Source organism: Urocampus carinirostris, chromosome 9 (genome assembly GCF_059441175.1).
Source record: "Urocampus carinirostris isolate Australia breed hairy pipefish chromosome 9, RoL_Ucar_1.0, whole genome shotgun sequence".
NCBI lineage: Eukaryota > Metazoa > Chordata > Actinopteri > Syngnathiformes > Syngnathidae > Urocampus > Urocampus carinirostris.
Window position 1 is genome coordinate 4,020,890 of NC_142357.1, and position 12,356 is coordinate 4,033,245.

At 38.7% G+C, this 12,356-nt stretch overlaps 1 protein-coding gene across 3 annotated transcripts in view; it reads right to left on the reverse strand.

The window, feature by feature from the left end:
• Nucleotides 1–12,048, reverse strand: part of ebf1a (EBF transcription factor 1a) — a 144,615-nt gene extending 132,567 nt beyond the window's left edge. For all 3 annotated transcript variants that reach the window (XM_088344238.1, XM_088344237.1, XM_088344239.1), the window contains exons 1-6: nt 11,358–12,048; nt 10,193–10,349; nt 9,168–9,231; nt 8,669–8,724; nt 3,046–3,119; nt 1,606–1,674 (exon numbers count right to left, since the gene is read on the reverse strand). In XM_088344238.1, the coding sequence (XP_088200364.1) occupies nt 1,606–1,674; nt 3,046–3,119; nt 8,669–8,724; nt 9,168–9,231; nt 10,193–10,349; nt 11,358–11,491 (554 nt within the window). In that variant the 5' untranslated portion in view covers nt 11,492–12,048. The remainder of the gene's footprint in view (nt 1–1,605; nt 1,675–3,045; nt 3,120–8,668; nt 8,725–9,167; nt 9,232–10,192; nt 10,350–11,357) is intronic.
• Nucleotides 12,049–12,356: the final 308 nt, after the last annotated feature.

Here is a 12,356-nt window from a genome sequence, read left to right on the forward strand (position 1 = left end):
CCCTGAACTGGTTGCCAGCCAGTATTCACTAGACCATATAAGTATTTTTTTTTTAATGTCAACATCCCATCAGTCCTGCCCTTGTATCTTTACTTCTTTAATTGGCCGTTTGACTTTGACACCCCTGTTATAGAATCAAAATTCTCCCCTTCCACCCCAGGTTGATTTTGCTTACTAATCTACACTTTGTCCTGGGATACTGTGTTTGAACTACTGCAGTGCAAAGATAATATATATTTGGAAAGATAATTTTGTGGTTAACATCCCTCCTAATGTTATTGATAATGACTAAATCCAAGGGTAAAACTCGCAGTACTTTGATAATCACCGAGACCAAAAAGGTTGCAGACTTACTGTAAATTTATAATAATGGCTTTTGCAGTTGTTTTCCCTCTTTTATGAAGTGTAAATCAGCCAAGCTGTGAAATTAGTCATTGGTAGTTAAGAATGACATGAGGATTGGCGCACACTCTTATGAAGACAAAAAAGAGTGCAAGGATTGTGGGCTGAAAACGATAAATCTGGCCAGGTCGATTAGCATTTACCCAGGCAATTCGAACACATCCTCACAAGAAACTTGAGCAGCAACTCTAACTTCTCATTGCTAAGTCATCAAGAAAACCGCTCAAACATTGTGTATGACCACACATGGAGAAGTGCACACACAGACACAAGCACAACCACGCACAACCATCATGCCCCACAATGGTTTTTACTGCTGTATCACACATTTTGCTCACATATGACTATGACCACCACATACTGTACCACAAGTACTATAAACCAGAGGTCGGCAACCATTGCTGTAGCACGGACCGGTTAATTGATTGTATTCTCAAGGCCCGACTGAATGATATGATTAGTAATAATAACAATAATAACAACAAAAGTATAAACAACATTAATCATACAATATTATTAATAAACTTATATGCACTGTGTATTCACTAGAACACTAGAAAACGCTTTAGATTTTATCTCATCATCATAGCATTTTACCCACAGTGCCATGTTTTGGCTGAACACTTTCCCATAATGCACCATTACAACGTTGCACAACATGGTACTTGAGTAAAAATAGTGTGATGATGAGATATATTTTAATACATTTTCCTAGATTGGTGGATGGATGCATTATAATGTTTTTGTGATTTTTACTAATTATTGAGCCAGGCCACAAGAATATAGTGAACATAGATAGTCACACATACAAAGTCACCTACAATCTTAATGGGCCAGCGGTTAAGATTCAGCTAGGTCACCACCGTGATCCAGGCTTCATTCTCATTGCTAGGGAAGCAAACGAGGGCATCAATAATTATGGACTGATCAATCATTGCACAATTATGCTGATCTACTACTGTAAAACCACACACCCAAACTTTTGAGATTTGGGGAGGTGAAAAAAATGCTTGTATCCACAATAATTACCCAATTAGCCAAATATAAGGAGAATTACTCTTCTTTCTGTGCAGCCCCATACAAAACGATCCTAGTTTTGGTACCAGGTTCACAGCCAACCACTTCTATAAGCCACTACGTTTCTCCGGCCAACCAGAATTCTGCATCCAGATGGGACAAGTCCATAGTTGAGGTTTTGCCTACCTGTCTATGATGACCGGGTCCGAAGGTGTCTCATTTCTGTTTCCGCAACTTTTCTTGTCGCAGCATCGGCTGAGGAATGAGAAACAATGTTTTAGTGACTCAAATGTGAAGAAAATGCACTTATGTAAGACTTCTGCCTGTCTGTCTGTCTGCCCGCCTGCCTGCCCGCCTGCCTGCCTGCCCGCCTGCCCGCCTGCCTGCCTGCCTGCCTGCCTGCCTGCCTGCCTGCCTGCCTGCCTGCCCGCCTGCCTGCCCGCCTGCCCGCCCGCCTGCCTGCCCGCCTGCCTGCCCGCCTGCCTGCCCGCCCGCCTGGCCCAGAGCCAAACAGAATTTTACATTCCTGGTTTAATTTACCCCAAGTATGGGATCTATCCATACCTGAACCAAATTGGGTCACTGTTTTTAGAGTGCAGAAAGACCAGCATTGTACAATGTTGGTTTCGGTCCTACTTTGGAATTCAGCAAAAACCGTGATCCGGATCCCCGAGAGCGCCTCGAAATTACAATCGGGGATTCGGTCTCAGGTTGTCTCCGTTTCTATCAGACATCATACAAGCAGACATCTTGTGTTCTCCATTTTCCTCCCCAGAGCTTGTTCTTCCCTCTATCCTGCCTCACTCTTTTTTTCTGCCTCAGAAGTGGGTCACGGAGTGGTCCCACTGGACCCGGGGAGCGATGCATGCTGGGTAAAAGGGGCTTGCATACTGATGTGACGAGTCCTTTTTCCCAATGACTTGACTGCAGCGCTATCAAGCGTGTAAGAGGTGTGTTGTCATCACACCTGTCCCTTGAAATAATGCACGCATGTCTCTGCTATATACCTGGATTGGACTGATTTTCAACCAAAAGGGATAGGGAAGGACGGGGGGAGGGTTTGCGGGCCTTTGACCCTCCCCCCTACTTTCTCAAGTCCCCAAGGACAGGAGGCTCTCGCAAAGCCCGGATCAGATTTCTGATCTTCGGCCGTTTCCTGCAGCAAAACAAGCGCTCCCAATCGCCCGTCGTGAAATCCAGGAAGTGGCGAGTTTGCCGACTTCCACGCATATATTCAGACGCTCGGCGCTACGTTTATTGACTGGGACGTGAGGATGTGTTTAAGTGCGCAAAGCTGGATGTCAGGTCCATGCAAACTGTATGTGTTGCGCACAAGAAGGAGGATGGCTTTGAGTAATGAGCTTTTCCTTGTCCTAATTAGCCGAACATGAGAAGGATACGTGCACGCGCACACACACGCGCATATATTCTCACACCCCTACCAACAGAAATAGGCCAGGGCCAATCTTCTCAACCCACTTTGAAGAAAATGATAAGATTTCGAGAGTTATTTGACATTGCTCTTCATATATCGGCCCTCTCCTAACTTCAGAAGTTATAACTTCTTCCACTGAAATAAAAAGAGAAATCTGGGCTAAAATGGTAAACTCTTAATGTTTGTCTTACCTGCACATGATCTCGTGGGTAAGCAGAACCCGACACATCTCTGGATTTTTGTCCTGCCCTTCATAGACAATCGCCTGCAGTAAAGCGAAAAAAAACCCATCAAAATCAATACGAATAAAAATGTTTTTGTAAAACTTTTCGGGCAATGAATTCAGAATCAAAGTCCCCTTTATTCTCATTGTATTTCTTCAATGAGATTACGGTTGCACTCCAGTTAGCAAAAACATAAGAACCATACTCATGCGGGATATCGCACTTGAACCGAGATATTGCAGTTTAAACTGTGACGGTAAATGTGGCAACTGAAAAATCTTCATTGCAAGTCAAGTGTAAATAGTACAATGTAAAATCTTTAACGGTACAACATAGATTAAGTCAAGAACTTTTCTGCAATAAGATGTAAAAAAAAACTTCTGCATAAAGGTTTAAGAATCAAGAGCATTTAAAGCATTTAAGCTGTACGTTACCAGGATATTGCACTTGAAGCGGAATATTGCACTTCAAACTGTAACAGTCAAAGTGACAACTCAAGCGTCTTCAATTGCACAAAATTAAAGTGCTGTGTACAACATTCAGTGTACAGCATGAAAATAATATCCCCTGCTTTTTTCCCACATCACATTCAAAAGGCTGGTGGTGTTGATATATGTGTTTGGTATTGATGATAGTATTACTACTGGTATGCGTCTAAAACAGGAGTCTCCAAACGTTTTAAAGTCAGAAGTTACTTTTTGTTGCGCTCGTCTTGGGATCAAGAGATTGCAGGTTCGATTCCCGGCTCCTCCGGGTTATATGTCGAAGTGTCCTCGGGCAAGACACTAAATCCCTAATGCCCCCGATGAGGAGGTAGTTGCCTTGCATGGCTGACCCTGCTATCGGTTAGTTCGTGTGTGTAAAAGGAAAAGTGTACAGCACATTGTAAAGCGCTTTGGGAGGTCTTCATTGACTTGAAAAGTGCTATATAAATGCAGAACATTACATGTACATTTAATGCAAAATGGTAAATGGTCTGCAAGTCAATGAAGACCTCTCAAAGCGCTTTACAATGTGCTTCACACTTACCCATTCACACACACACTCACACACCAATAGTGGCCATGCAGCCATGCAAGGCGCCGACCTGCTTATTGGGGGCATTAGGGATTCAGTGTCTTGCCCAAGGGCGCACAGTTTGATGTGCATTTATAAAATAACAATTCACTATGTTATTACTATATTGATACTATCTTATTACCACATTCGTTTTGTGAAGAAGGGTTAAGTCGACTCAGTCAACAACTAGAAAAAAATCATCTTACTCGAAAATAACAATGACCCAGCACTGGTGAGCTATTTTCAGAACAGGTCTCTGGTTTAAAAAAATAGTATAGTATTTAGCATCTAATTAAAAAACACATTATTTAATATAAATATAAGGATAATAGATATAAGGACATAATAGTCTAATAATAAATATTTTCATTTATATTTTCCCAAAAAAGGGAAACATTCCTATTTTGCATTTTCTCTAAAAATGCATTATAGTAAAGGGCCGGTGGTCTTGGGATTTATGTTTGGTAGCAATGATAATATTGGTATTGGTATCCATCTAAAACAATACCTTAGTATTGAACATCTAGGGGGTGTAAAAACACAGGGTTTAATGTAATACATCTAATAATAATAAATAAGATCATAAGATAATGATAATTTCCATTTACAGTAATTTTTAGGAGGATTTTTTGGTTTGTTTATTCTCACATAATGAAATCACACAGCAACATTGCCTTGATGAAATTAACATTAGAAGGAGTTTAGATTGTGTCAGCAGTACCCATAAGTGTCAAAGGGACAGTGCGTATCATAAGCAAAAATACATGAGCTATTACATAAACACAACACTTTTAAAATTATTCGTGGTTGGATTATTACCAAAGCTGACATAATTGTTGGTCCTCTTGCTGCTACGGGGATCCAAAAAACCTCAAACGTGTATTTTGTGTCTGCACTTGTGATTGTTAACCAAACACTTTTCAAAGTATTAGCATCGTCATTAACACCATAGAGTGCCGGGCGCTTGCATGTTACAATAAAACAAAAACAAAAATTGCTAAACGTGTCATTTTTGCTGTCTATAATCTTATAAGTAAGTAAGCCAGTGTTAATTTAACACTCATAGATATGGACAATAGCTTCATTGAGTTAGTATTGAAAGTTTAGTCTTTAAGTGTTTAAATCACACTATGACTGAGTACACTTTAAAAAATAGTGTTAAATTAACACTTAAAGCGTAAACTATTAATACTTCCGCAGTGAACATTAATGATAGGAATTCTGTCTCTTTTTCGAGAACCGCTTATTTTGCACCCAAATGGCTCTTTGTTGTTGCTTTTATCGATATATTTCAATTGTTATGTAATATTATGCACAAACTGGCTTCATAATTAATTGAAAAGATTAATTAATATGTTTTTACTTTACAGACGTTTAACTCATATAAAAAAAAAATTAAACCGGGCAACTTTTCAGCTCCCGTCAGTCACTTCTGAGAGTCGGCTCATAAAGCCGCTTTGTTCAGGAACGACACATCACAAGTGAACATATGGTCCTTTCTCCAGAGTAATAAATGAACACAAGTCATTTTACTGTTTATATTCCTACCAACAAATTTCCTTAGTTAATTAATTGTTGCTGTTTATATGACTACAATAAATATACAAATCTAGACCAAAACGGGCGATTTTAGGTTCAGAGTAGTAGGGTGGGCAAACTACGGCCTGCAGGCCAAATGCGGCATGTCAGACTTTTTCATCCGCCAGGCAAAAATGGCCAAAATATAATGAAGATACATATATATAATAGTAAATATAGTACTACTAATAAACTATTTTTTTGTGTGTCAACTTTGTCCCCATTGTCTGTTTCTTTGTTTGCAACAAAAATACTACACAATTACTACAAAACTAAAACTCAAGTTGAATACTAAAAAACAGGCACCTAACATATTTTTTTCTCTGTTCTGATAGAAAAAAATAACATAGAAATACAACAAAAATACTAAAGTGTAAATACTTCAAAGCACTTCTACAGAATCACTACAAAGATATCACCACAGTAACACTAACATACAAAAATACTACTACATATATAACAACAGAAAAACTACAAAAATACAACACTAGTACTACTACAAAAATACTATAGACATACTACAAAAACCTGACTAATGATATACCTTAGAAATACTACCAAATACTTCAAAATTAAAGTACAGTAATACTGAAAAAATACAACAGAAATACTATGACTGCAGATATACAACAAAAACACAACTATAGTAATAGTAAAAAAATACCACCAATATAGTACAAATATTCTACTATGGAAAATGTATGAAAAATACAAGTGCAAACATACTACAAAAATACCACAGGAATTATACAAAATTATGACGACATAAATATTACAGAAATAGTACAAATATAAAAGTCCAGTAATACTACAGATATTTTCCAAGAATTATAATATATAAATACTACACAAATACTACTGCAAAAATACAATGCAGGGCTGGGAATTAAATAGACTGAACCATTTCAGGGCAGTGGAGTGTTTCCGACGCTGCGTCGTTCACATTTTTGTTTTACTTTTTTCTTGAGTTTTTCATCAAATTTAAGCCTATCCCGTCCTTCATTGAGGAAAAGAAAGTTGTAGGGGGTGCTTGGGTTGGATTTGGCGGTGCTTTAGCCACCCCTAAAACGGGCTGGTTACGCCTGTGGACCCAAAAATGATCACAAAATAAGAAGTCTGTCCCTTCTCTCATCGTTGCCCTGCACGCACGCGTGTCCGTGCGCGCACGCACGCATGTTTATGTTTATGTTTACGTGGGGCACAGCGAGCAGTTGGGCTGCCAGACTGTAGTAGAGAGCACCATCTGCTTCGCAAAAATCCCCGTCCAAAATTCTAGTCTGGTTTCCCCCTGCAACGCCCGCTCAACTCGCTCTCAAGGGCCACCATCAACATGCGCGCGCACGCGCCTATACAGTAAACAAGTACACGTGAGCATCAAACTAGAGTCATGTACATTTTTAAAGCCTTTGGATAGGAAATCGTATTCAAATATGAAGCTTTCTTCAGTCTTGTTAGTTCTTCTTTACGTTTTGTGTACGGTTTTTAAAGGGACAGTATGTATTATTTTTATTATTTTTTTATGGCGGTGAAAATACAATTTTATTCGAATAATAAGTAAAAAAAATCCTGAACTATTGTATAAACGTGCTTCTATTTGATAATCATAAGTTGAGAAATTTGCATTTGTTTGAAATAAGATCAGGCTCACCTGGAAGGACCTGAAATGGTTGCTGCTCAGGGTAACCCTCAAAACCTCGTTTTTTTCTTTCTTTTTCTCCAATTGTTTTTTTTTCCTTTTGGTTTTCTCTTTTACTTTTAATTATTCTTCTATATTCAGTTTTTCTTTCCCCCCTTTTGTTTACTTATGTTTTCCTTCTTTTTCCCTTTCTTCCTTTTTTCTTGTCTTTTTCTTTTCGATTGACTTCTTAAGTGTTCTTCTTCACTTTGGATGGTAATAATAATAATAATAATAATAATAATAATAATAATAATAATAATAATAATAATAATAATAATAATAATAATAATAATAATAATAATAATAATAATAATAATAATTAAAATGCCTTTTTTAAAAGCACATTTCAGGAAATATAAGAATTTTTTTCCTGTTCCTTTTTTTCCTAATTCCCTTTCTATCCCTTTTGTGGTCATAAAAGGCTTGGCAAAAAAAGAGAGAATGTTGGTCCCTTTTAGTCTTAGTAGTCTTTGTCCTTCTTTGTGCTATTTAGTATTAGTTTTTCGGTTGCACTATACCAGGGTTCAGCAACCTATGGCTTTAGAGCTGGATGTGGCTCTTTGGTGCTGCCCTAGTGGCTCCCCGGAGGAGTGAAATATAAATGTATATGTTTGTGTGATGGTTTTCTTTACAATAAGAATCAATTATTCAATGTCTAACTTTTTATGTATGAATTTCTTTCTTTCTTTTTTTTTGTCTTTTTTTTTTTTTTTTTTTTTTTGTGGCACCACACTTTTTTTTTTTTGTTGTAGTTGTTGATTTGCCCGGTATGGCTCTCAAAATGTTTGGGCTACCGACCCCTTATACTATAGAATGGAGCAACATCTAGTTGTTCAATATTACACACTGTCCCTTTAAGAGTGAAACCGCGGGGTCAAGTTTTTTTTGTGTTTCATATTGAGAAAATGAGGGTCAAGGTCCTCAAACAATGCGCTGGCATGCATCACTGTCTTTTTCCGAAGCTTACACACTCTTCACTTCGTACACAAGCTCACACAAACCCTACAAACACACGAAACGCACACGCAGATGCTTATAAAACTCCACGTTCTAGTTAGTGACTGCTATAAGAGTACAGGAGGACACATGTCCTCTAGGTTTTCAAGCCTTCGGAAAGGGATTCTACATGTACGACAGGTCGTTTATCATGATGCCTGAAGTTTAGGGTCTCAAGACACATTGGAGCAGGGGTTCTTTCTCCTGAATTAAAAGCAACGTGAGCGTAAAACTGCGACAAAGTTGATATTTTTAAACAGGAAAATTGCAAAATCTCACCTGTTTGGTCATGGAGTCTATTAGTCGCACGTATAAATCCTGTTCTGTCCTGATCCCTGTCACATAAAGCATGTTCTGATTTAGGATTACGACCTACAAGAAAAGTCAAGTTGCTTCTAAAAACGGAATTTAATCAATGTTATTTGACTTCTAAGTGTAAAGAACCTGATTTATTAAATATCAATAGGATAAAAAACACATACAATCGATACATTTGAATTATACTAAAGAGCCTGATATATAAATTATTTATAGGGGAAACAATACTATCCGCAAATTCAAAATGAAACGGAATATATTAAAATGAGTTGACTCATTTCGCATGATTAAACACATGAACAAAAACAATTAAGATATATTTAACTGTGAACTTATTAATCGATCTCCGATCAACAAAATACAATTTTCGTTTTCTCGAGGACTTCATAATAAAATACATATATTTCTGTAATTTACTCATTCAGTGTGTAATGAATCAAAATCCCGGAAAAATACTCACCGTTACTGTAGAGGAGCTGAAGTCGATAATGAATCCCATTGTTGGTCTTTTCCCCCGACGTTTCCTTAAAAGAGAGAAATGTCACAAACAGCCAAAATGACACAAAGCGAAAGACAAAAGAAACCTTAATTGTCAATCGCATTATCATTATGGCTAAATTCTACATTCACAAGCTAAATATAAAATTAGAAAAATATTTTCAATCGCTTTCTAATGTATCGTAAAACAATACTTTTTGTTCATAAAGCTTTCCCACAACCAGGAGGTCATTAAAACTAATACTATTTGTAAACATTTTGGTATTTTATGTGTTTCCCTTTTGACATATTTGTTTAATTTTATTGTTTTGAGTTTTGGATTGTTTGTAGAGTTTGATTATAATGTTGACGCAACAGTGCAGTGATTTCTTTGTATAGAGTGTTTATGCGTTCTGGTCGATAAAGCCTTCAAAACCCGTTTTATTTAACATTACTTGTGTCTTTTTAATTGTTGCTTTTGAATCTCTCTCTCCCTGAGACTTTTTTTTTCAAATATCTCATTTCTCACAGTCAATAACAATAGATGACTTGGGATTTTATTAATTATATTTAAACGTGGCAAAGTTTCGAATAATATATTTCAAATGCGCAACGAAAAATAGGCAGCATACATTAACAGCGGGGGAAAGAATATTTCTAATCTGAACCAGCGAATTAGTCACTTCAAAGTAAAGATTCAATTTTCCTTGCGCTCTTAAAATTTGAATACAGCTGTGCTTAGCTAACACTGCGGGTTTTTTTTTCGTTTTTACTTTATTAAATGTGTGTATTTTTTATTTTATTTTTTGCAGTAAAACTTTATCTTGTAACAATCGGGGTTTTACGCTCAATTTTCACAAATTCACTGGATCACGGAATTAATTTAGCCGGTCTGCACATATTATTTTAGGCAATGTATCACTTTGATAAAAGAGGCTGTCTGGGATTTGCAAAAAAAGCAACACTTTTGGATATTTCTTAATGTGCAACAAATAAAGGTCGCCTTACCTTTTCCTTCTCCACAAAATCAACGAAGGTGGTCCTCTCGATCTCCACGGGCTGTCCTTGTCGGTCGTAAAGGGCCAAAACAAAGTGGAAGAAGTTGGATTTGCGAAGGTTCGAAGGGGGCTGCTTCTCGAAGTGCGCCCGGGCAAGACCCACTCCGCTGCGGACACCATAGGCACATCTTTAGCGCTGATCTTCTATATATTTCTTCATATCGCTTCGAGAAAGTGTTTATTTTAAAGCATGCGCTATTATTTCCCACCTTGGACTATGTTTTGGGAAAGATTGAATTGAATGTGCGCATTTTGAAATAGATGAATTATTTTAGTTAATAACAATTTTCTCATTCAATAACAGCAGTTTTAAACTAGTAAAATTAAGAGTGTAGTTTTGGCGTTGTCAGAGAAGATCTGTCCCCATGCACTAATACCGAGCAATTATTTTTTTGTCCCCAGCAACATTGTGTGATTACTTAAACATGCGTTAAGTCACCACCTATGACAAAATCAAACCTACACCCTTGACAAAATAAACTGTTAAAATAGATGACTACAGGAGGGATACATTTTCAACTATTTAACCTCTTACAACCATTTCGAGGTATATTAACGTTGTGGCTGGTTCTGCTTTACTGAGGCCACACTTGTGGACATCATTTTTGTCTAAAACTCTGTAAAAGGATTATTTGTCATTTTTATATCGATCAACTTCGAATAGGACCAAACAACTAAACGAAACAAAAAATATACTAGCCAGGGTCTCAAGAGGATAAATCTGAAAGTTGGCATTTCAAAGTTGTGTTCGTATTACAGCTGCGCTCCGTTTCTGATCCCGCAGATCAAGCCCTAAAGTAGAGGTGGGCACTTCGGTCCTCAAGGGTCACATGTCCTGCATTTTTTGTTTTAGGTTTCTCTGCTCCAATAGAGGCGATTCAAATCACCCGGATTATTACCAAGCTCTTGTCAGCTTGCAAATGAGCTGATCTTTTGTAGAATCCGAGTTGAAAGAGAGAAACCCCCAAATTCATGCAGGACATGCAGCAATCGGGGACCGGAGTGGGCACATCTGTCCCGAAGCCATCCAGATATGCCTCTCTTTCGGGTTATCCACAAACGCCACAAATGCGCTTCCCCGGACCGCCATCCATCCCAAGCCTGCTCGGGCTCACCTCTGGGCGGCTGTATTGGCGTCCAACACTCCGGCACCTTGCATCCATGTCCGAACCGCGTTCATACCGGCCACCATGGGCTCTTCTTTCATACTACTCCCACTCCTGTGGATGCTCTCGTGGATGCCGAACATGAAAACGTTCCTTCACGCCGTCTCTCTCGCTCACACTTTCTCTCCTTTTCCCCTTCTATCTCTCTCCCAAATCCCCCCTTTCCACTATCTGTCTATATCTCTCGTTGTCACTCTATTTCACTTTCTCAAAGTCAACAAAAGATGCAATATGTGGGAGCGGTGAGTAGGTTGTCAGAGCGCCACTCTTGTCGAAAAAGGAATCAAAGACACTCCTGTGGATCAAGGTGCAAAGCTCAGAAGCACACACGAAAATCACTTTTGAAAACAAACAGTCCGCGCAGGAAAGAAAAACCCGGGTGACATCACTCCGTGAGTGCAGTCCTCGGTTGCAGCGACTGCAGCTCCTTCGGCAGCTCCAGCTCGCGCGGTTTGTGCTCTTTTCTTCCCAGAGGAATCACTTTAGACCTTCCGTGGCATGCCGGAGAGCTGTGGGCGTGGAGGTGGGGGGATGTGACAGGGGGCGTGGCCTCGGATGGAGACGAGTGACGCCTTCCCCAAAAGCGTCTAACAAGACGGACATCAGCTATCCACCTGCATGCAGTGTTGGGCGCTGCGTTGCTCTCCGCAGGGTGAGCTTTTTCATTTGTTTGTGTAAATCAGGGGTGGCGAACAAGTTTGACACAAAGACCCGAAATTGTTTACTGTGAGAATCAAAGAGCCACACCACGCACTGACCTGCCATGACAGACATACACACACAAACACACACAATTAAAAACATATTGTTTCCCATGACACACTTACAATACAAGACGTATTGTTCTCGTGTTGATTTCAAGGCTTTTTTTTAAACAAACTTTATTGACACAAACACACTTCACACTCCAACAACGTGGCCCAATTTAGAGATTAAGGTGTCCTCCCT